Raw genomic sequence first — 26,704 nt, forward strand, 5'->3', positions numbered from 1 at the left:
AGACCTTAAATTGAAATGTTGGTAAATAGGCTTTGGAATAGCACGTTATGACCCTATGTATGTATTTATGTGAGATTGGATAAATGTTAAGTAATAAAGAGGAATAAAAAGGGTTGAATTGCAAAGTAGACACCAATGTGTGAAATTATATTGATTGAGGACCAATATGAAAAAGATGTGAATTTATATGGAATGATAGCCGTGACTTTGCTGTTGGGATACACTTGAATTAAATTGAAATGATTGATTGTTTTGGGCCTTAGTAAATTGGACTTGAATTGAAATGATTATAAATGAGCCGAAAGGTATAAAAGAATTGACGAATTAAAAGACGGCTTTTGAAATTTAAGTTTTGATAATGTAACCGAATTAAACCCGGCATACATGTAAAATAGGTGTAGATTCAGTCGAGTAGGACTTCGCTGGACATTTCGAGACGTCTGATCCTTAAATTAAGCAGTACGTTCGTCGTAATCAGGTGCGGGATTCTTGGACTTGTTTGATACTTTATTTTCAGGAATTAAACTGTTTATTCGTTTGTCATGTTGAATGATTAATTGTTGCATATTTTGGAATTCATGCTGTAGATTGATTCTTGCATAACTGAGAATGATTTGAATTGTTCGGTTAAGATTATTTGGCATGTTGGTATGGTTATTATTTGATTAGTTCTATTAATTGTTCTTGATGTGAATGAATCTGCCAGGCCGACCTGTTTAGGTGGCTGGATAAGGTAACGGTGACCTATCCGTTGATCTGTGTTTATGAATTTGCCAGGCCGACCTGTTTAGGTGGCTGGATAAGGTGACGTTGCTGACTTATGCGTTGACCTGTTCGAATTTGCCAGACCAACCTGTTTAGGTGGCTGGATAAGGTGACGCTACTGATTTATGCGTTGACCTGTTATGAATTTGCCAGACCGACCTGTTTAGGTGGCTGGATAAGGTGACGGTGACCTATCCGTTGACCTGTTTAATGAATTGTGCAAGGCTGATAGTTGTTTGTGATTCTATTTGAATGAAATTGCAAGGTTGAGCGGTATGGCTGACTTTGATTCCGTGTGTTTGCATTTGTGTCAAGTTGACCTGTATAGGTGACTTGTAACCAGACCTTAGGAAATGGTTAAGCCAAACAACTGCAGATGGGTGTCAGATAAAGGGTCCAGCTTGGTTGGCCATCTGTAGGCGTCTGTAACCCTACAGATGTGGGTTTGATAACGGTCCAGCTCGAAAGAACATCTGTAGTTGCTACAAGCCCTAATGAATTAAGTTAAGCCAAATATATGTTGTGTTTTGAAATTCATCTTGGAAATTCCGTGAACTATGTTTCAGGTTGATTAATTGTTGTCGAGCATTGGCATTCTGTTATTTATGATTATATATATCTGTTTGCATTGTTATTGTTTGGGTTTCATTTTTGAATATAGAGTTTGATTGCAAGTCCAATAATCTAAACTGTGGCAAATTTCGCACTGAGAATTTATTCTCACCCCCACCCTCCCGATTATTTTCAGGTTTATTTCACGGATGCAGCAAATGTGGATATTGGTAATGCATATAAAAGATCCACTGCCTTGCGTGTATATGTGACACTTGATAAATATACGCGGCAGGCTGTCGCACCCGTGGATTTGGGGTGTGACAAGAGTAATCTTAATTGTTGTTATTATGAAATGCATATAAGAAGGACGTAATTGTGAACTTGACCCTTTTATAATGTTAGTAATCATGATTTATCATTAATCTTCATGCAATTGTCCTAGGTACCTGAACCGGACCTACTCAATTATGGTGTTATAGCATAATAGTGATTAACACTAGAACATGATTAGCAACTCTCAGATTGCATTTGAAACCAATGCAGGGCGTGTGCGGTTCTGATCAAACAGTGTGCGATTCTGACTGGAGTGGAACCTAGCCTTGTATGGTTTGCATCGTAGCATGCGGATGGTGACAAAACCACATGCGACTGAATAGCTTTACATTGACGGGTCTCAGCAATAGCATGCGGATGGTGACAAACAGCATGCAACTGCTAAGTTATCAATAACCTAGATTAAACAAGTTTGAAGGATATCATGTCTGAATCCTTAGAATCCCACCTTCTAAATACTTAATATACTACTACTTCACTGTTGTAACTCAACATTACAACCAAACAACCAACAATCAATCAATCAAACACAACCAACCAACCTAAAGGAACCGATAACTTAGACTTGGCTTGCTATTAGATCTCTTAATACACCATCCCTACGAATCGACACCCCGATCTATACTATACGATAGATTCATGCGCTTGTGAATCGATAGTAGAGTAGACAATTAGGGTTATAAATATTATTAGCTTTGATTTAGACCCCATCAACATCCCCATCGATTCAAAAAAATAACAGAGTTGGTATTGTTCATACTAATGCTGACGACTCATCTACATCGCGGATGGTAAAGATCACCACATCTATACCATCGGTGTAACATCCCAACCGATGTCGCAGGGTCAATCAAAACCAACGGTTGGATAAAAACAAACTAATGGCGAAGGGAGGCCCATTAGTGCCATCGATTTCTTAAATGCTAACTAATGGTAAAAAGTTGAACGTAATTACAGCGCTACCACTCGAGATGTACACCATCTGTGCGAAAGTACATCCGATGATAAAGGAGCTGTAGCTACCGTGCTTTTATTCGGAGTCGCCACCCGTAATGCAACGGGAAATATACAATCTAATTTATTTTATGCCCATGGATAAGCTAGGTTCATGTCTTGGTTATGAATGTGGAAGGTGTTAGGCACCACACTCACCCGATCAATTGGTCTCTACTAATTCTAGCTTTCAAAAATTTATTTCAACGATAATGTATATTACAAAATGAGATAAGCAAGCTTGACAAACAACAATAAAAAGAAGGAAGAAAGAAGAAAAAAACAGAAATAAAGCAACTAAGAGAGAATAAAAAAAAATTTCAAGCCACAATGGTCTTCATTCTCGTTATTAGCACGTCATGATAATTTCTTCGATGGCTTGGATGGATGGTTTTAGTATTTTGAGAACTTGGTTAATGGAATAACATAACAAGGATGTCACTCATGATTTTTGAGGGTCATTATGTTAGGGTTTCATGAGGACATTTGTGGAAAAACTGTTTTTCTTCCTTGCTGTTTTTTTCTGTGGGCTGAATTATGGACGTTTTGCTCTCTTTTTGTGCTTTGGATGCTCTAACCAACCATGAAGCTGAAGTGAAGATGTAAAGGGCTATTTATAGGTGGAGTTGGAAGCCATTTGAAGCTTAAAATCATGCTTAATCTGCTGCAAGAAGCCATACCCCACAGCTGATCCTGTTTTGAACAGATTTGACTAGAATTAGAAAAAGGCTGTGAAAACACTGAAACATAATGATTATAATGCAGGAGAAAAATCCAAACAATGTATACAGGTACTTAGCTGGTTTTTCTTAATTTTAATGGCCATTTTTCACACTTTAATCATGTTTTTTACCAAGAACAAGTGGAAAGTACAGCAGCTGAAATCCTGCTGTTCATTTCAGAGATTTGTACTTATTTTAGGTGATTTTCAAGAAGATAAAAAGCTGAAAAGTTGCTGCAAAGATATGACCATACTATATATTTTTAATATACATGAATTTGCTAATTATATTGCCCTTAATATCATTTTTCCACTGCTCAATTTGGTGCTGGAATTTTGCTGCTGCTGAATTTTTTTCCTTTGCTGTTTTTTTTTTCTTTTCTTATGTATGGAATAAAATCAGAAATTGTTCTTGAGATTTGCAAATAGAGGTAGATAATTTAGGATTTTATTAATTGAGATCTCATGTAGATAGTTTTTATATAAAGTAAGAAGTTTGTTTTGGTCTTAAGTTGGATGGTTGCAAGCTGATATTCATTGTACTGATATATACTTGAGATGTTTGGAGTGGATCATCTAGCTTCTTTCACTCGAAAATCATTTTGTTTAAACGAAAAGCGAGATGTTTTATGCTAATAAATATGAGTACATTAATTTATTAATTTTTCTAAGATGCATAAGTATGAAAAGTTCAAGCACACACTGACGGGAACACAAAAAAAAAAATTCAGACGCGAGTCGACACCAGTTTGAAAAGAAATTAGATGCAAGAATCTTGTTGTAGTTTTTTCCTTTCTTTTTTTTTTATTATTATTGATTATAAAATAACTAACATGCTGAATTTTAGAGGAAAATATCTCAGATACTACAAGATTTAATAGCATATCCTTGCTAATTAAATTGTCACGATACCTGATTCAAGGTAGCAAATTATGAGGTAATCGAAGTACATATCTAGGATAAAATAAGGTTGCACCTTTGATTATAGATAAACAGGAATAACAGATTTGAGTCTCACATACACATATATATATTTATGATGATATCATATATATTTAGGTGTTGTGATTTGCAACAAATTGGCCAGTACGTAGCTTTTATCTTCTAAGAATTCTCCATAAAAGCCAACAAATATATTCCTTTTTAAGATTAATTTAATTAATATCTAAGAACAATATAATGTGGAATAGGCAAAAATCTTGCTGATATGTCAAGTACAAGTTGGTTTTTTGATTTGAAATGACATAAGGAGCTAGAATATAGCTGAAAAAGGATGTACAAGTTGTTCTTTGGCTGGTTTGTCCACTTGCAAATGTGATTTTAGTATATATTTTATAAGCACAACTTGCCATATAATAACTAAATCCATTCATGAGACTTCTTCGAATTTGTCTAGCTTTAAGACATGGTATAATCATGCATGAGGCTTCATGAAATATATTTTTCTGAATTTTTGTGACATCATAAAATATATTTGCTAATTCTAGAACACTAAAAAATGACTTGTACGTTGAATATTAAGAAGTTTCAATATGGAAATAATAATAATATGTCCTTAATATTGTAATATCTTCCCAACTAAAGCGTGAATTCTAAGAGCTTGCATATTTATAAAATTATTCTGGTGGTTCAAAATTTTTTACTGAAAATAATATTGATAGGATCAAATTATGCATTTTCTTTTTGAAAGATGTATATGTGATTAAAATCCAATATAGCTAGATATCAAGAAGAACTGCAATCCAGCATATAGTTTTATATGGCTATCATAATTAAAACATGGTTCGTATAACACATTGATGGTATGACTATTTCCTTTGAAACTCAGCTGCCTAAGGTTGAGTTGAGTTCAATCATCATCCTAACCATCAATTGTATTTCATGTTGCACCTGCTATAGGAAAGAATCCAACGCATCAGCCTTCCATTCTTTTATAAGTTATCATATCGTTTATTTATTTATATATGTATATTTTTAAGTAAGACTTTGGATTTGACTTATCACTACCGATAGGTCCTACATTTGCCGAATAGTAATCCTTATAATTACCTATGCAGGGTGTACTGGAGAAAAGACAAATTTTAGTCATAAGGCTTCATCTGAAAAATGCAATTCTAATAAGTTATTGGATGTTGGTGTTGGATGGCACCATCCATAATTTAAATTAAAGATATTACCATAATTTAATTCGCGTCTTAATAGAATAACATGTTAAAACCAGTATTTTGTTGTATATTGAAAATTTGACGTTCTTCTTTAATCAGGGCTAAATTAGTCACTTTAAAACAACTGGTTTTTGTCATATTTCTAGATTTTATCTTAATTTTGCGAGATAATATATCTGAGAAGTATATCTTTTCTCGTCATATGTTTGGATTTTATTTTAATTTTGTGAGATTATACTAATAAAATTTATTTCAAAACCGTAGATAAATGAATGACTAATGTCATTAATAAGTCGACAAAAATAAGTACCCATGAATATGATACCGTCAGTAATAATTTTTTTTATCGTGGATATAATTATATAATATTCTCGTGCTGCATTAATTTTCACCTTATAGTGCACATATATATTCAACTCAAAAATAGACAATAAATGACACTAACCATAAAGAAAATCAATTACACAGCATACCTCTTTTGCAGATACCTCGAGATTGCATTCTTCATTCGTCATTAATTTCACTACTCAGAGTTTGATGTAAGCATATATTTTTTCCAAGACTACACAATTTGGGGTGTCTACAAGAGCAATGGTAAAAATATTTTTTTTTTGTAGTGTTTCCTCTAATCAAATTTGCGGTTATAATTAGATTCAAAATAAAAGGAGCAAATTACGGGATAGTTTTATATTTCCTTTCTTGGAATACTATACAGAAAGAAGAGGCTAAATTTATTGTAAGGCCGAATTTTAATTGAACAAAATAACATCTAGAGGTGCTACTTTTACCCGAGTACCCGGATCGGATCCGGAACCGAACCGGATCCGACCCAGAACCGATCCGGATCCGATTAATTTGAATAGGATATGGTTTAAAAAATATAACCAATTAAATTATGGGTATGGGTACAAAATTAATAATTTAATATCCGACCCGGATCCGAACCGGAACCGATACTATAATGGGTAGGATATGGGTATCATTTAATTATCCGACCCATAACCGGACCCGACCCGATACCCGTATAAATACCCGATAAAATATATATTAATAACTCTGCATCAAGTTTTTGTGTTAGATAATATATTTCAGCTGAGCTATAATTTGATAAAACTTAACCAAATTTATACTACTATTTTACACTACCCTTTAATTACATCCTTAACTAGCCCTTTAATTACGCCCTTTAATTTTTGTTCTATATTATACACATGTGACACATGACACATGATTGTCAAATTTATTCTTCCATAACCAGCTTATTTTATACCCTTTTTCTTCTATTACATTCAATTCATAGATTTTTTTTGAATTATAGAAAAGGAAATCATCATCTCTAATATTTTACTTTCTAAAAATTATATCTCCTCCATCCTCCTGAATTCAAAAGCTATTAACAAAAAATTGAATTCAATATTTTTTGTTACACCATGAGTACTCCAAACAACCAACAACCAACTAATAATTTAGAGTTATTATTTTTATTTTGCTATGTAGCATGATATATTTTATTATTTATAAACATGATTAATAGTATAATTTTTATTTTGCAGTAGTTTTTAATTTATATTGTAATGATTTATTATATGAGATGTTTAAGAAATTATAATTATATTTAAATGTAAATAATTTCTCGAATACTTTGGAGTTGTGACCTATACCCGCTCTGGATCCAGAACCGCCCCGTATCTGAACCAGACCCGATAATCCACAAACAAGTTACGGGTATCTATCTACCCGGAACCGAAAGACTGGACCCGAAATATCTACGGGTAGATAGGTATCCGGATCCGGACCCGGCCCGATTTGAAACAAATAAGTATATGGATCGAAATTTGGACCCGAACACTTTTAGGGTCCGGATCCAAATATAATAGTACCCAGATCCTACCCGACCCGATAGCACCTCTAATAACATCTAATATGAAATTTGACCGAAACAGTCAAATTATAATTTTGTATGAGTTGTTGGGCAACATCTCTTAATTCGTATTAGAATAAGTCTTAAGAAGGATTAAGGAACCCATATTCGGTTGTCTTAATCCATGAGTGATAACTAAAGAAGTTAAAGGAAGGGATAGAGGTGCCTTAGGAATCAGGCGGAGAATTAAGATTTGGAAAAAATGAGAATAAAGGAGGTGATCTTAATCCATGATAAGGAATCGATGTTTGGTAGAATTAAGCGACTAAAGAAATTAAAAGAGACTATTTTAGTCTTAAGGAGGCTTAAGGAAGCTTTGCTCAAAAGAACCTATAGTAAAGAATTATAATTTGGAATTTACTGCAGATTATGATTCTTTGGTCATCAATCAATATTTTAGGCTAACATATTGAATATTAGAAAAGTTAATTTAGATCATAATGATAGAAGTAATCTTTAAGTAATTAGATTGAATTATATATATGTAAAAGTATATTTAACGATCAAGAGGAAAATGAATGAATGGACTTAAACAGCCCAAGGCTAACATATTGAAACTTGAGCTCAATGATTTATATATATTATATAGCTGAATGACGTTAGGAAGTTAATAATTAATATATGTTATATTAATTTGTGGGTTTCAAGGTTGGGTTAGGGATAACTAATCATTTAGAAACTTAGCTATTTTATTCATTTAATTTGTCGGATGATATATCAATCTTAGATCTTAGGATGATCGATGCTTGTAGGACTCAGTCGCATGCAGTCGACCTTCAGAAAGGAATGAGAAGCCCATATATATGCTAAAGCTTAAAAAGGTTGAGATTGCCAATGGGCTCAGTCTCATTGGGAAATCAAATATTAATGGAGAGAGAATTTGATAGTTAAGTGGATGTGAGATGGAGAAAGATTTTTTATCTTTTCTAAGTAATGGTTTGAATCACATGTTTTGTTTAAGATTATATATCAAGGTCTAGTATATATAATATACATCCAAGAAAGAATGCATCTAGTCTATGACTAGACCAAAAAAATTAATAATGATGCATGTTATGGGTGCTATACCCGTACGTTGTCTGCAAATGTAGACAACACCAAACACATGCATTTTAATTATTACCATGGAGACTCTTGGAAATTAAGCACCCGGTAAACAAATTCATTAGTTAGTATTAATTAAAACGGATTTATATTTCATGTATCATATGCAAAAATTCATGATGTTTGTCACACTACTTGAGACAAACACTTTGCTATCGGTTGAAATTGCTATCCATTATCGGAGTCCGAACCGTTGCCTATAGTCCCAATAGAAAATGTGTACCCATACGCCGTCGGTATGAGCCGATGGCGTTTATTAATCTGTAAAATAAATTAAACTAATAAATACAAGCAATGTAAATTATGAATTATTTGCTTACTTGTCACTATATTGAAAAAAATGACATTTTATACTCTTCAGTAATATCTCAATATTGCATCATGAGTAGAACTCAAGTATAAAGCCCATCAAATTGGATTTCAATGACGAATCCGAACCGTTAACTCGCCTACCTTACGAGTGATGCGTCCACATGTGAAAATTTTAAACATTCAAATTAATTTAGTATAAAGTCAATCGGTCAAAATTAGTTCAAAAAATGAATACATTAAAATTAATTTATTAACCTTCTAATTTTGACCGATTGACTTTATACTAAATTAATTTGAATGTTTAAAAAATTCACATGTAGATGCATCACTCGTAAGATAAGCGGATTTCAACAGTTCAAATTCGTCATTTGAAGCCGATTTGATGAGTTTTAGACTTGAGCTCACCAAGAGACTTAGTGAACTTAAGAACACCCTAATTCTACTCATTGCATCATATATATATGGAACCAAACAAATATCGTTCTACTCATTGCATCATATATAAATGGAACCAAACAAATATCATGTGGTTTCAACTTAATTTGCATGTCATCCTACGTAAGCTGTTTTATTATACATAATACACATAAAGTCAACCTTAACAACACGTGAATTTTTTTTTTTTATTTATGCAATAGCAAAAGCAATATTAATTGAACTGGATAAGATTTTAATTTTCTTTTTATATAAATAAGATGGAGATCTAACCTACTAATTTCTATATATCTCTGTAATTATAATGAAAGATTTCTTCTATTCGGATTTCCAACGCATGATCTCTCATAACAACACAACAAAGACATTTTTTTTTTCCACTAGACTTAATGTCTGTTCTTGAGTAGGTTTTAATTATATCACAAAAATCGAATGAATTGTTGAGGTGCTATTCAGATCTTACATTTTGGTGTGTCAATTTTGGTGTGTTTCTAATTAGCTTTTACCTTAATATTTATATGAACTGATAACGTAGCTATTGATTGGAAAATAACTGAGTTTAAACCCATCCTTAATATTATTGGTCAGTGTATTCGTACATTAATTAAGTACAATTAATTAATGATCAAAACCATGGCCGTTCTACTTAATTAATACTTATATATCAACCTGACTTCATATATATTTATTCATATAATATGAATTCTGAATCTATATTTACATTTCTTAAAAAATATATAACATCTAGTTAACTAAGATAAACCATAAAATAAAAACACTAGCTAGAAAAAAGTTAAAGGGGCAAAAAAAAAAAAACGCTTGAAATTTTACGCATACTCCTTGCTTTTTTTTCCTTATATGTTGATGGTACTCATAATGCATGCTAGAAAGCTATATAATGGTCCCCATTTCTATTCCTCTTTTATTTCTCACGAAATTAAGTCTCATGTTAAACATTAATTAATCATATAAACTATGAGATATTGGAATGCCTATTTTAAACCTATATTGGATATCATAATGTTTCTTTCTCATGACCAATATAGGATTGACCACAATTTTAAATTAAATTAAATGGCCTATATTAATTAGAATCCTATGCATGATGAATACCTATTTTACTTCTTTTTACACCAAATATATCCCTGTTTTCTCTCTGGCGTAATTTTTAATCCCTATTGTTCCTATTTTCGTCAGGGGGAGGAGCTTTTTCTTTCTCTCGTCTTGGGAATTGTTCTCCCAACAAGAGAGGAGGAGAATAAAAAAAAAAAAAAAAAAAAAACAGAACGAGGGTTGTCAAGGAACTCTAACTTTTTGAGAAGAAATTTGTCCGAAAACAATATAATTTGGGCTTAAGAAACAACAAAGGAGGCCAGATTCTTAAGGAGAGGGGGAGGGTGCCTTAAGATTTTGCGTTAAGGAGGCCTGTTTAAACTTCTCTAAGGAGGAACTGTTCGTTGAGATTAAAATGAATTAAGACGTTAAGGAGCTCCTTGAGTCTTGCCGAACAGAGAGACTTAAAAAAATACTGCATAAATTATTGGGCCATGGCATGAACCAGTGATGGAGGCTCAGTTATCAGGCCTAGTCTGTCAGAACACAATTTGATTTTCCTGTGTTATTGGGCCGAAGTGGCGTGACATTTACGAAGCCCAATAATGAAAGCAATGTAGTTACATTTTTTTTCTTTTTAAAAAAACTGGGCTGTGGCAGGTGGATTTTTTTTTTTATAAACCATAATTAAAAAAATATATTTTTTTTTACCAAACTAATATGATTATCTTTTTTTCTTACAAAAACCAATATGGTATTTTGGTCTCTAGTGATTTCACATTTTTACAAACCCGCACCCACAAAAAATCTTAAACTGAGGGTTCCTGGTTGAAACAGGAATTGTTCCGGGCCGAGATTGGGGGTTTCAGGCCAAAACTGAGCCGAAACAAAGGCCCGAAAAAAGAAAAAAAAAATACATGGGACCAAGCTGAAAAAATAGTAGACTGAAATGGTATCTCGGTCCAAGGTATTACACCAACGGCTACACCATATTTTGGGACCGAAATGGCATTTCAGTTTTTATGATTTTTGTAAAATAAAAAATAAAAAAATAATCATGTTGGTTTGGTAAAACAACTTTTTTTTTTAATTATGGTTTATAAAAAAAAGTTCGTGGCAGGTTGTTCCATTATTTGAAGCATCCAGTGGAAGAAGTAGTTGGATTTTCATTGCCTTTTGGTGTTTGCTTTGTTGGCGAATTAAATGATATTCAAAATGCACTAAATTGATGGACCTACGTGTCTGGTTTATTTTGTATCTAGCTGTGACGCTTTTCAATCTTAATTATAATGTTTTTGGAAGTTTCTATCTAGACAGAGAAAAAAAAAAAACTTTTTGCACCTTACATAAAAAGTGATGATCTTAATATTTTTAATTATATCACGTCAGATCTCTTATCAACCGTTTAAGTTGTTTTTCTCTTCTAATATATCATGATCGAAAACCTTATATATTTTTTTAATTCTTATGTTTGATATGACTATATATATATGTCATAAAACTTTTAAAATAGAGCAGGACTCAAATCTTTGATGCCTCAATTAAATTATATATCTTTATTTTTTATTTCAAAGTCCAAACACATAATCAGAAGCATGTTGATGATATTCATATTAAAATGTGCTTGAAGACCAAAATTTATAATTTATAATTTTTCTTTATTATTGTTTTAAAATAGATACAAAATCAGTGTTTTTAGATGGTCCAATTTTTTTTTTTGAAAAACAATGATCTTGTACCTATCTTAAAATAATAGTAAAAAAGTTTTAAAAAATATAAAATTTAATCTCCAAACACATTTTAATGTGGATATCATGTTGAATGGTTTGGATCGTGTATTTAGACTTTGAAATCAAAAATAAAAATGTGGAATGTGACTGAAGCATGAAAGCAATAGAACATTTGAACCCTCCTATTTAAAATAATATAATTTTTTGTATTAGTCAGAATATAATTTACAAAGGTTTAGGATTTTTCGTTTTACAAAGGTTTAGGATTTAAAAAAAGTTGCTCTAAATTTGGCACATAATATTTTTTTGATAGAAACTATGTTATTTTAAATTCAACTTTTTTCGCTCCTCTGCTATTAATAAATTTTTTTATCAAATGTTCTCATACTCGTAATGTCATGATGAACATTATTATCACTAAATTATGACTCTTTTTTTAAGTTTAGTGGGAGAAACCAACTAAAAGATACATTGATAAAAAAAAGTTATTTACAACATTGTGGACTACCAACGGTAGCTTTCCACCTCGCATATATTATAACCTATTTATTGAATAGGTCCATTAAAAAGAATTTTTTTTATAAACCATAATTAATAAATCAAAAATTAGGAAACTAATATGATTGTTTTTTTTTTTTGAAAAATCATAAGGACCGGACCGTCCGTTCGGTCTCCAAAATTCCCTTTTCCCAGATCGAACGGACCATTCGGTCTCAACTTTTTTTTTCATTATTTTCCATCTGCGGCCACAGAAGATCCCTTCCTGCGTTTTTTTTCCCCAGAGCGAATGCTCCGTTCGGTCTTCATGTTTATTTAATTTTTTTAACCCAACGACTCCTCTTCTCCCTTCTCTCTCCCTTCTCTGCGTCGCACTACCCCAATTTTTTTCTTCATTCTCCTCTTGCTTTCTTCCTCATTCAATTTTTATTTTTTGAACTCTCAAAGTTTATGTAATTTCTATTATAATTACATAGGTTTGTATAATTTTAAAATGAGAACAAGAAGAGCTTCAGATCTACAAGTTTCGTTAGGTTATGTATTTAATTCTTTTATTTTTGATAAATAATATGAAATTATGAATAAATAGTTTATGTAGTATAATTAGTTTATGTATAGTTTTTTTAGTAGTATAAATGATTTATGTTGTAATTGTAGTATAAAAAAATAGTTTATGCGTAAAATATTTTTTAGTAGTATAAATAGTTTATGTAGTAATTGTAGTATAAATAATGATTTATGTAGTAATTTATTTGCATGTAGTATAAATAAATGGTTTATGTGTAATTTTTTTAGTATAAATAGTTTATGTAAATGCATGTAGTAATTGTTGAATGATTTATTTATTTGCAATTAAAATTGTCGGGCCAATAATAACACTTATTCAGTCAAACTATTAATAATTATTTCTTTAAAAAAATTAAAAAGTTTACTTTATCTTTACGTTGAAATTATTTACAAAAAGTCATAGGAAACAAACAAAAATCGGTTGCAAAAATGATGAAAACAATAATAAATATTCGAACTTTGTTGAATAGAAATGAAAAAATATATATATATACATGGAGACCGAATGGTCCATTCGGTCTCCAGAAATTAACCTTACGCAGATGGCCACACAAACGGCCGCATGAAAAACTGAAAAAAAATGAAAAAAAAAGTTGAGACCGAATGGTCCGTTCGGTCTGAGAAAAGAAAATTTTGGAGACCGAACGGACGGTCCGGTCCTTGTGGTTTTTCAAAAAAAAAAAAGTAATCATATTAGTTTCCTAATTTTTTATTTATTAATTATGGTTTATGAAAAAAATTCCATTAAAAACACTAAACGGTATATCTGTCATGACTCATGACAGACCAATCTAGCAAAGTCGAATTCCACCTAGCATGACAGACCAATCTAGCAAAGTCGAATTTGAATTTGACAAAAAGTATATTTGCAATATTGACAAAGATTTTGTGACGATATATCTGTCATGCTAGGTGGTGACGCCTCATGACGAAATACCTACATCACCACCAACGATGAAAAAAAAAATTATGTACCAAACCAAACTAGTAATTCATCACGCACCCAAGTTTTTCTAAAGCACTCATGGTATGGTCTTCTGTATCTCGCAATTGAATTCAACTACATAACATTATCATATCACTATATATATCAGGCTAATCGCCAGTGAGTTTATTGCGAAATAGATTGGAGATAGCAGATAGAACTATAGAAGGCTTTGGTTTAATTAACAGTTATACGCATTACCAGTGCTAGCCTTCTACTGTTTTTAAAAAAAAAAAAAAAATAGAACTGTTTTTAAATTTTTTAACGGAACAAGCATTATACATACGTGGAGAAGCTATAAAAAAAGATTGTACAGAGACAAAAAAATAATTTTCTCCAAAAAAACTTCACATTTATCTAAATCCAACACTATCGATGGTTCGAAAATAGTAGGAATCGGTGGAGAAAATAATAGAGATCGGTGGAGTCTTTTTTTTTATAACTTTACCAAAAAAAAAAAGTGTTTGTTCCGTTAAAATGATTAAAAACAATTCTATTTTTAAAAAAAATTCCTTCTACTTATACGCATTATCAATTATTGGTGCATTTTAATATGAGAGATTGTATGATTCAAGATATATGGTGATATGATGTGTCCAGTTTGAGATAAATGTCAATTATTTTTCAGCTTTTAGTTGGAACTCGGATTCCCTGCAGTAGCAAGTAATACGCTCGTAAAGCAGGGGTCCAGATTCCCTAAAGTAACTCAATTTTTGAGTTTAGGTCTGGACCGTCCGTTTTGAATCCGGACCAATTCTCGATTCGAGGTGGAGCACATGGGACTCTTTTAATCTGACGGTCCGGATTTAAACTCAAAAATTGAGTTACTTTAAGAGATCTAAACTCGTAAAGCAGGACATCCTCTTAGGTATTGAACAGTGAAGCTCACAATTTTACGGCTCAGATTAATTCAATTCAGTACCTAACACATAGGATCAGTATTTTTTTTTACAACACTGAGCAAAACTATAGTAATTTAAGGGTTGGCAATTCCCGACCTCTGAAATTTGATAATCAAACTTAAACTCGTATAATTTTAGTTTTTGTCTGTCCCTACAGTACAAGTGTGAAGTGTACAACGGTGCAAATGTGTTCTTCTCAACTTCCTCTTTCTCGGGCTGCAGTAATTCAACTTGAAAAATGTGCATCCCTTTTTCATTTTCGTTATTTTTCATATCTGAGTTTACTTTCTGTTTTGATATTCAAATATTATCTGGGAAAGATATATAACCCCTTCACCCGTTTGAACTTAGTTCACACAAGCTATTAAAAAGTTTGTGATGGTATTATGTGAGCTATGTCTATATAATAAAAGAGACAACATTTTATATTATATATATTGAGAGAAGAAGCTGGCTCTTCCTTTCGCTTCTCCACTCCATTTTAAATACATATAGGATCGATGCTCCATTTCTAATTATTTAACTCTCATTTCTTTAATTTGTTCTCATTTTCTCTTGTTTCTCTCCATTTATGATGTGTTTGAATTAGTTTCTATATTTCTTTTCTTTTTCTTCATTTTTTCTTCTAAATTTTTTCTTTTGCTATTTTTTTAATTGACTAAGGATATGGAAAAAAAAAATCATGAACATTTACAATTTTGAATGAAATTTATTATATTTTTTTTGTCTACTTCTAAAAAAACTATAGCTATGTCACAGACTACATGTATTAAAAAAACTAACTAAATGTGTACAAGAATAATACTTTTTTCCATTAATTATATATATCTCCTTTTTCGGCAATTATGTACTTAAATGGAACTATATATTAATCTTGTTTTCCAAATTTTTATGCCTAAACATAATTAATCATTCATGTCCAACCTAAAATATAAAATGTAAATTATACAAAATAAAATAAAAAATATTAATGTACCAAATTAGTTGATAAGAAGCTTACCCGAGAATTGTTTTCCCTCTTTATATATAGTTAAAGAAGAACTTAATGCGTGAATGAGCTCTTCAATAGTAGCTATTCTCAATAGCTATTTCAAAAAATGCATCCAAACAACTTTTTAGCTATTCCGAATAGTTTTGAATTAGCATCATTATCAAATAGTAGTTATTCTTAATAGTAGCTATTCTAGCTATTCTGTAGTGCATCCAAACGTATCCATATGATAAGTTATTCGAATTGCACATGCATCTATCGAATTTCTTGTTCTTAGAAATTATATCGGAAGACATTTGATGTCAGAACTCAAGAAATTTCAACCTTTTTCTTTTCTCAAAAAAAGAAAAGAAAAGAAATCTCAACCTTTTTTGAAGGATAAGTTATTACTTATTACTGTTGAAGCGTTGATTAATAATTAATGATTATATTGGGTAATATCTCACAACTTCGGCGCAAGGCAACAACATACAATCTGACGCAAAAGTTCAAAGCGCAAATCTAAGTTAGATTCTCTTGTCAATACAGTGTTGAAATGTAGATTGATTTAGGGACCCATATTCTCATTTCTCGCAATCAATTATCACAAGAAACTGATACTTAGTGATTGCATGCAGATTCTTTGGTGAGTACATATGCACCATATCATGAAGCTTTTATCTGACAACTTGACCATGTAATGAATAGAAGCTACAGATTCTTTCTTTTACCTTTGGAAAATGATTTTTTTTTTAGAAACCATAAATAAAAATAATAATTTTTACCAAACCAATTTGATTACTTTGTTTTTTACAAAAACTATAAGAACCGAGATGCCATTTTGGTCCTTTTTTTTTTTTTACCGAATTGTCATTTCGGTCCTAGCCGTTTTCATAGATTTCGAGAAAAAAATACATTGAAAAATATCTGGGATCAAATTGTTATTTCGGTCCCAAAAAAAAAATTGGGACTGAAATGGCCATAAAAAGATTTTTGAACTATAATTAATTAATGTCAGTGCTTTACCACACAGTTTATTAGACGGTATGGCCTCAGAGGATTCAAACTCTTATTAATATGCTCTCTAGCTACCTTCTAAGCATCTCTTTCTCCAACCACATGTAATATTGCCAGATTGTCACCTTTTTGTTTTCTTTTGATGGGATGTCTGTATCTTTTTGTGGGCATAAATTCACATATCCTTTATAGGTTGTACTTTTTGCATCCTTAAACAGTATAGTAATGTAATGATAATACATGATTATCCTGTTTTACTTTTGCATACTGTTTAGTACTACTAATTAAATTCATTGTAAAGTTGTCCTTGTCTTCACAATTTTTTATTAATTTTACGAACAGCATAATTTACATTATGTTGTTGGATCTGCTCCTCTTTTGATCAAATGTATAGAACTAGGGTGTTCTTAAGTCTTTTCGTCCAAGTCTCTTGACAAACTCAAGTCTAAAACTCATCGAATCGAATTCAAACAACAAATCTAAACCGTTGAAATCTGCCTATCTTACGAGTGATGCGTCTACATGTAAAAAAATTTAATTTTAAAATTAATTTTGTATAGAGTCGAGTGGTAAAAAAAGATTCAAAAAAATAAATGCATTAAAATTAATTTATTAATCTTTTAATTTTGACAGCTTGACTTTATACTAAATTAATTCAAATTTTTAAAATTTTTACATGTAGACACATCACTCGTAAGGTAAGCAGGTTTCAATGGTTCAGATTCGTCATTTGAAGCCGATTTGATGGATTTTAGACTTGAGTTCAGTAAGAAACTTGGTAAACTTAAGAACACCCTAGTTTTACTCCAGCTATATATCTTTGTCGGTAATTGGTAAACCTCTAAAGTTACTAAGCTAATTTCAAATTACTTCATTTTAATTCCTATACACGGCCAGTATAAGCCACCAAATATGTTTGGTTGTGATCTAAATAATGGAATAAAGGGTTTATGCCTCAGTTAAGCAACTAAATATGTTTTAATTGAGTCAGACTAAGATGAAATATTAAGCCGAATTTATGTCAGCATAAAGTGCAAAAAATTAAACTATCTATCAAATTGGTTTAATGTTTAGTCTTTCTTGTGCTCTAACCTATTTTTTTTCGCACGATCTTGCATTAATTTGTGTATGCTTGGAATCTCTTGATTGATCTAGATTGTGGTATTTTATTTTCTTCTCACTTGTCTCTATTTGACTTTGATTGATGAAAATAGTTATCAATGGACCAACTTGATTATCCGAAAAGATTAGCTTTTCTTAAAGCATAAGCACTTAATTTTCTTTTATTTATGTTTTTGTTTCTTTTATTTGTTGTACTTTGTTTGTGCGCAAGTTATTATTATTATCATAAACAAATTAAGAAAATATATAGATCTAGCATGAACTCTTGTAAGATATTTTTATTATGCATGCAGTTGTATTTGAACTTGTTTGAAATTATGCAATTATATTATTTTACATTCCTTCTATTAATTTTTTTCTGCTATGTTTGAAATAATATGATTCTGTAATTTTTTTTTCTAGTAATCATGCAACTATTGCATTTTTTGTGTTATTTCTCATTAGTAATTTTCTATGATTTCTCATTCCTTGCAAAAATCATGTGACTTGTAATTTTATACTACTATATTTCGACTGTAATTAAGTTGGTACTATAAAAAGCTTGGTTGAATTGGTACTAGTCTTTTTATTATGTTTTGCAGTAATAAAAACTGGAATTGTTTCAGTTTTATTTGTTATGTTTTGTAGTACAATCAAAGTTAAGTAAAGAAAACAACAACAAAAGACAAACAAAAAAAAAACATTAATACACAAGGTAAACTAAAAAAAAATTGCAAGACCTACACAATTTCTTCATTAAGTTTATAATTGCATTAATTAATGAACACAAAAAAAAACCATTAATTTAAGCCACCAAATTCTAACGAAACAAGTACTTTAAACACGATAGAACTATAGGCCTCAACCAAATATGAATAACTTAGGCCGGCCTAAGTAAAAATAAACAACTAACTTAATTAGACCTCCTAAACTTTAGGCCTCAACTAAACACCACCCAAGTTAACTTAGGTCAAATTCAAGCACAATTGTTCCTCTCTAATATCAGATGAATTAAACCAAATGACTTAATTAAATTAGATAATTAAATTGATAGTGAATAGATCATACAAACAATGCAAGGGTAAATGTCTAATTTTTATTAATAAAACATACATGAGAACAAATTATAGAGAAGAAATTAACAAAAAATTATTTGGCCATGGTACAGGAAAAGCATGTTGCTTTAATTTGTTAGTTGGACTAACTAACATGCAACCCTAATCAATTTCTTAATTAATAAGGCTAATGTGCTCCGCTAAATTAAATTTAAATATTGATTAAGTTATATACTTAGAGAGAGTTCATTAAGCAACCTCTCTTTGAGAGGTTGCACCATCTCTCTCTCTCTCTAACTGCTAATTTCTTCTTCTTCTTTTTCTCTCTCCTCTTCCAGGTCAGTAAGACAGCTTGACAATGACAGAGAAGGCACCAAACAATTATTGGAGCCTTGCACTCTCTCTTGTTTATCCACTCTTTTTGAACTATTCTTCTGAAAAATCTTGCAGACAACCCAATCTTTCATCTCAAGTGGCAATAAACCCTAAATGCAGATAAAAAAAAAACAATGTTAAATTCTGTTACTAATTATTCATGGTCTCTTAATTAAATTTCTGTTTACTTGGTTACATATATATATAGGTGTATCTTATATATAACCACAAGAAGATAAGTCAGTTGTAAATTAGATCAATGGAAAATCAAGCCAGGCTTCTAGCTAGAATAAATGAATAATGACTCAAATTAATATAAGAGCTAGAAGAATCTAGTAACATGTTAACTTTAGACCTTTTGTATAAAGGGTGCTATATGCCTATATATCATCGTTAATTTTCTCATTTTCATAAACAGGACAGAATTAATAATTAAATAATAATGGTATCTTTAATCTTTTACTAATAACATACACCTATTCTTTTCCCTCATCTAAATAATTAGGTGACAGACAGTATTCCTGTACGGACCTGTATAATTTGCTCTGATTATGAAAAATGTAACAAAGAAAAAGCTCCTTAAGCACTTATTTCTGACCAATTAATTATCTTATAGTTCTACACAAGACACAATTGTTAAAACCTAGAGAATGTATATATATATAATTATATATATCTATATATATGGTACACGTAACATATATAAAAGAGAAGTATTTTATGTAAAGGTATGCAACCTTATTTAAACTTACATTAATCATTGCAGCGTTCCTACGGATCTCAGAACCGAGCGCATCGATTTCGGGAAGGCGGTATTCATCCATTATCCAATTGGTACGAGAGGTGTTAATCTTGTGCGACGGCTTCTTCTCTTGACGGTAAAATACGAAGGTAGTTTTAATCCCTACTATTCTCCCACCTCTTGAAGCATAAGTTGCCTTTGCCTTCCCTCTGGCCTTCCAAAACCCAGAATTTGTTGTTCTAATTGATTTGTTCCCTCTACTGTACTGTCTCACATCTTCTAGGGTTGTGAAGAAGTATCTCTCTCCCTCTCCTCCACCTAATTATTAATTTGTCATGAGAAAAAGCCCATGCATATATTATGGACCCAATACTTCTTAATTTAATGCTAAACTAATTAAGGAAAAGTAGCATTTTATAATTTTATAAAACACCACATTTACACAAAAATTATCTGCTTAAAAAATAAATTTGGTCAACGACTGTGCATGAAGTATTCAAAATATTTATTAACCATAGAGATCTGTTTTTTTCTTTCTAAAATTAGATGGGGATTTAATTCTAGCTAGACATTTGATTAATCAGATTTTGACATCAATCTCTAGCTATTACATTTGGCAACTAGTGTGTTATATACCAAAATCTCATGCTAGATCAAATGAGATGAATTATACGTACCCTCAAAATAGCTCACAGGCACTTGAGAATTCAAGGAGCAATAAGAACAATAAAAATTGCAAAGCACGTACCGTGTAAATCCCATGGGTCGTACTTCCGGAGGTTTATTTCAGGTATTACGGTAGCCGGGAGAGGGAGAGATGCAACCTTTCGCCTTAGGTATTGTGTCACAAGCTCTTCATCCGTAGGGTGGAACCGAAACCCCGGTGGTAATTTTATTACACCTCCATTCTTAGTCGTAATGTACTCTACTCCTTCCATGTTATGAACTTATGATAGAAAGAAGGAGATAGCTAGAGCCTCAAGTTAGGCTAAGCAAGAGACACACTGTATATGCAAGTGCTATATATCCCCTTATATAATGCTTAATTATATTGTGTCTTGTTGAGGGAATGTGCATGGTCATTTCTTTTCTTTTCCACTTCTTCCTTGGATCCATATCCTCCCAGGTACCTGACTCAACAAAATTGAAACGGACGGCCCAGGTTTAATATCAGCCGGTGCCTGTTCGGGATGATGGAGGGGGCAGTATTATTTGTGCTTTGAGATTTGTGTCAAGTTAAAAATTTCAATCTTGGACCGTCCGATTTAATTGTATACTCAGTCAGGTAACCTGAGGGGATGTGAATTCCTTCTTCCTTTCCATCCTTTTTATTTATTTTTATTTATTTTTATTTTTTTATGGATGTGGGAATGGTTGTTAGTGTATGAGTGGGACTCCACATCACCCCCCATAACTCTTGTCTGTCATTAGCTTTTTATTCTTTCCACCAGTTGTTATTCCCTCTTTTCTTAATTTGCTTAATTGATAATTAAATACTAATTATCTTTTGTTGTTTTGTGTATGATTGGTGGTTTGCTCGTTTGATTGGTAGAGGATGCGTAGGAAATTAATGCTCTACATTTCTATTTTAATTCATGGTACTATAAGTAGAACATAAAAAAGTCTTAATTAAGACATTAAATTAATTACACACACATACCACCAAACTAAGTTAGTTAGAAAAAGGAAAATAAAAAAGTACAATTCTGTATTACATTTTTTACTTTATCAACAAAGAGACAATATATAAGTTTTTGCATTTGAAAACATGAAGAAATTTGAAGTGCAGTGTTTGAATTGTTGACCCAAAATGGCCCATTAATTGGTCCACACTCTTTGACTAACTTAATTAAGTTGATAATTAATTGTTTCTTTCAATGGTTAATGGATGTTGATTGCTTAACCAATTAACCACGGTATGATAGTGGGTCAGTCATCCTATATATTTATTCATTGGTTGAATAATTGGTTAAGTTATCCTTCGGGCAACGATTAATTAATTTAATAGCAGGTTGGGTCAGGGTTTGCAATACCAAATTAACACGTTTAATTAAGGGGATATTAGGTTTGATGTAGATTATGATAATCAATCCCATATGGGAGAGTATTAGACCTGAGTTTTTTTTTTTTTAAATATAACTGTTTTTAAAAAATTTAATAGAACAAGCACTATACGTGGAGAAGCTATAAAAAAAATCCACCGCAAATGACTCCTAGAGATCGGTGGAGAAAAAAACTTCACATTTATTTAAAATTAGCACTATCAGTGGTCTGAAAATGACTCCACCGATCGTAGGTGAAGAAAATATTTTTTTGCCTGGTGTCTTTTATTATAACTTTACCACAAACAGTGCTTGTTCCGTTAAAAGATTAAAAAAAAATCTAGACCTGATGGTCTCCGATTAATCATTTTTTTAATATGTTCTTTGCATGGAAATAGTTGAAGTTAAAAATTTGGCAATTTTTTTAAAATGATACTTAACAGAAATGAGCAGAGCAAAAATGACTTTCTACACTTTCATCCCTTAAAAGCAATAGAGCATATGTTCTCATGTCTTTTACTTGATACTTGAAATTTTAAAAAAAAAAAAAAAAAAAAATTGGACTTAAATTTTCATCTTAATTTTGTAAAAAGTGTACTTCTGATTGGACATGGTGTTTATTGAGACAAGTTTTGAATGTAAAAGCATTGAGTAGGTAACATTTATGCAAAGAGTAAGAAAGAATGAAATGCCCAAGTTCCATTATTGAAGAATTAAAGCATATTGGATTTTTCAAATAGTAAAACCATTATAAAGAACCTTGTACCATTCAATTTATAAACAGTGCAGATGAAACAGGGGTAAAGATTTTAACAGATAAGGTTTTGCTCCATGCAGCACACTGACTATAGAGTATAAACAGGGCTGCACATGGTTTGTGCGATGCATGAAGCTAAAACTACTCTGTTAAAATCTTGACCCACGAAACAGTACTTTTCAGATATTAATTGAGCCTTTAAACGATAACATGTTGTTTTTTCGGCCCAAAATTAGTTGGGCCGATCCGCTTTTGTATCGGACTTCGAACTTTAATTTTGGATTATAAACGGACGCAGTAGGAAGAGGCCCAAAATTAGTTGGGCCGGGTTTGGTTTTATCTTCCCCTCTTTTAATATTCGATCCAACTTATTACATAGCTCTTCTCTCTCGATTCTAATCTAGGGTTTACTTCTTCGTCTAGGGTTTTAGCGTGCGTGCGGTGAGAGGTAGAGAGAGAGCAGGAATGGAGGACTCAGCCGAGTTACAGCGGTTTATCGAGGTAATTTGTTGCGAAGTTTCTTTAATTTCTCTTTATTTCGGATTTCATCTTAAATTCTTGTTCCACTTTATCGGAGCATTTTTCTGTGCATGTTCAAAAGATCAAATCTTTTGATTGACCCTTTAATCTAATTACACCGTTACGAAACCAATGGATATTTTTTTTTTCAGTTTTTTAGTGAATAGTTGTTTTAATAATTTTACACAATAGGATCCTATATTTTGTGGTTGTATTATATCAATCTAGTGCAACCATCATTTACGATTGACCCAATTTTTTTTTTTTAAATAATTAACGAAATTGCTTTTACCACCATTTTTCTGTGTGTGTATGTAATTAGCAATAGTCCCTGGAGATGGTTTCTCTTTATACTAAAAAATGTTGTAATTTTATGTTCTTCAGATGTTAGTATTTGGAAAATTAATTAAGTTTTAAGGATCAGGTTCTCAGGTGGTAGCTATTGATTATGAAAGTACTTGATACCCAAATGCTTCATTATCTTTACTTCTCAAATTGCTCTTACCAGTACTTGATACCCAAATGCCTTTTTAGTGTATTAATTAATTTAATTTTGATCAAAAAAAGAAACATATAAGGAATAATTATTTGATGCCAGTTAAATAATTTTTCTTCTAGTATAAATGATACTGCTTAATTAACTGTCTCATGAACTTTTGAGTCGTATTGCTTTTGTATTTTTAAATTATTACTATACAAGCACTACCTATTTTCTCCTAGCTTGAAATTGCAATCAGCTAGTAATATTGTACCAAGGCCAGTCACATTGACAGAGATGGTTTAGGAATCAACATGTACCAAAAACCAAAAGAAAACGTAATTATTTTTTAAGTAAAAAAGAAGAAAGAATGGAAGCAAATGTTGGAGTTGGCAGATAACTATATGGGGACATGGCTCTATCATCATTTTTCCTTTTGCTATACCAATTCCATATATAATTCCCAAACGGAAAACAAAGATTTGATGAATTGCGAAAGTAAGGTGGCATGTACAAAACTGGTAAAATGCTGTTACAAAGAAAAAAAAAATACTCATATGTGGTATATAAGCAAATGTCTTAGTGGCTGAAATTTTATTTTATTTCAATGAATTATGCTAAGCACTAATCAATCTGGAAAAAATAGTCGATAAAAGAAGTAATTTAGACAAATAAGTTAGACAAGACCCCACTGGAATGACAAATGAAAAGAAACCTGTAAATGATCCCAATTCAATTTTAATTAAAATCCCAATCTAACTCTGGCCTTTTGACTTTACTTTTGCTATTGTCTTGGTGTCTGATTGTATTGAAAATAAAATGCAGCAAGAGAAGCAAAAGGCAATGCTAAATGAGATGGTAGGAAAGCTGACAAGTGTGTGCTGGGATAAATGCATCACTGGTACACCCGGAAGCAAGTTCAGTTCCAGTGAAACAACTTGCCTCACAAATTGTGCCCAGCGATTCCTTGACATGAACATGCTTATTGCCAAACGGTTCGGGTCAATGCAGTAATCTCTCCTTCCTTTATTTTTCTTCTCGCTAAACCTTACCAGGATGATAGATGTAGCTTGTTTTTGTTATTTTGCTTTAATAATTCATGCTTATTGGGAGCGTACAAGCTCTTATACTGGGATTGCTGCCCAATGTTCTGAAATGACACAGTGAAATTTTTTTGTAACCTTGTCAATTGCTTTTTCCATCCAGTTTCCTTTGAACACATTCTTTTCATGTTTAATTACTTAGATGATTGGCTGTTTGTGTTATTTTTCTTTCTATGCCTTTGAGATATTTTTCTTGTGATGGGATTGTTTCCTCTTGGGCTATAATATACTAAATGGATTTCTAAAATGGGTGTTGAACGATCTACTCTACATAGGTGTGGGCTTACAGTGCAGTGATACTGTTTGTCAGAATGCTTAAATTATAAGGTAGTATTTAGAACCACAAAATGAACCCTTTTTCCCCTATTTAGTTGTGTTCAAATGCAACTAAAATTTGTTACGCCAAATATTTCTCTGTTTTGTATTAATATAAATCAAATGAATTGAAGAAACTTATTAACCGAATACCCAGCATTAATTTGGTTTATCTGTATAAATTGAATTACTATAAAGTTTTAATTTATAATCAAGAATAGAAAATTAGTTTGCTTGAATCAATTTATGTGATATTGCACTGCTATCAATATATATCACTGTTTATATTTATTTGGTTTATTTAGCATCAACTAAATCAAATCAAGTCTTAATACACTAAAAATCGGAGCATTTTGAAAAAGAAAAAAAAATTGTTCGGTTGATTAAAAGAAATGGATTTCATTGAGGTTCCTTTAAAGCCCACTTTTAGAGATCTGACGACCCACATCAAGTCTAATATTTCTATTACCTCTTGTCCGCCTATTTTCCATCTATTTAGACCGACCTTGTTGCCATAAAACTAGACCTAATTTAAATGAAATATTACATGCAGTTCTCAGTATCTCTCTCACTTCTTAAACAAATTTTAATTGTTTTGCATAGTCAAACCGTGCTAACCCGTCGTCAAAACCATGCTAAACCCGTCGTCAAAATTGTGCTAATCCGTGCAAAACTGTACTAACCCGTGGATCAACTGAACCGGACCATAGACCGAACCAACCCGTGTGGGTCTGGACCATGGTCCTTAGTACGGGTTTGGGTCATCCTCTCCAAATTTGGACTGTCTAATCCGAAACATGCAGACCCGTGGATCAGAGAAAGAAACCCAAAAACCGGAGAGATTTGGACCGGACCGGACCGTTTGCAAAACACTACTGTAGGCTAATATACAATCGATTGTTCCTGAGGTCCCGTACAACCAAGTCATTTTCCAATTTTTAAAGTCCAAATGATCGATCCAAACCGTTCATCTTGTTCTCCATATTAATATGTACTTGGAGACCAAATTTTATATTTTTCTGAATTTTTTTACTCTTTATTAAGCCACTTTGAAAATCGTTGATCCAATGGTGGATTCTGGTTTTACTGTTTTGTTAAGCCACCGTTGGATCAGCGGTTTTCAAAGTGGCTTAATAAATAGTAAAAAATTTCAGAAAAACATAAAATTTGGTCTCCAAGCACATATTAATA

General features: G+C 31.7%; 2 protein-coding genes across 2 annotated transcripts; one reads left to right on the forward strand and one right to left on the reverse strand.

Annotated features, from left to right (window-relative positions):
* Window positions 1-19,201: 19,201 nt before the first annotated feature.
* Window positions 19,202-21,395, reverse strand: LOC144569657 (NAC domain-containing protein 83-like). The gene is made up of 3 exons (XM_078320114.1): window positions 21,048-21,395; window positions 20,310-20,617; window positions 19,202-19,667 (listed from the first exon to the last, which is right to left on the reverse strand). The coding sequence occupies exons 1-3, from the start codon at window positions 21,235-21,237 to the stop codon at window positions 19,476-19,478; spliced, it is 690 nt and encodes a 229-aa protein (XP_078176240.1). The 5' UTR covers window positions 21,238-21,395; the 3' UTR covers window positions 19,202-19,475.
* Window positions 21,396-23,435: 2,040 nt separating this feature from the next.
* TIM8 (translocase inner membrane subunit 8) lies at window positions 23,436-25,284 on the forward strand. The gene is made up of 2 exons (XM_078319627.1): window positions 23,436-23,599; window positions 24,921-25,284. Exons 1-2 carry the CDS (start codon window positions 23,564-23,566, stop codon window positions 25,107-25,109), a joined length of 225 nt encoding a protein of 74 aa, XP_078175753.1. The 5' UTR covers window positions 23,436-23,563; the 3' UTR covers window positions 25,110-25,284.
* Window positions 25,285-26,704: the final 1,420 nt, after the last annotated feature.

The sequence above is a fragment of the Carex rostrata genome, chromosome 18 (assembly GCF_964058835.1).
Source record: "Carex rostrata chromosome 18, lpCarRost1.2, whole genome shotgun sequence".
In the NCBI taxonomy this organism is placed as follows: domain Eukaryota; kingdom Viridiplantae; phylum Streptophyta; class Magnoliopsida; order Poales; family Cyperaceae; genus Carex; species Carex rostrata.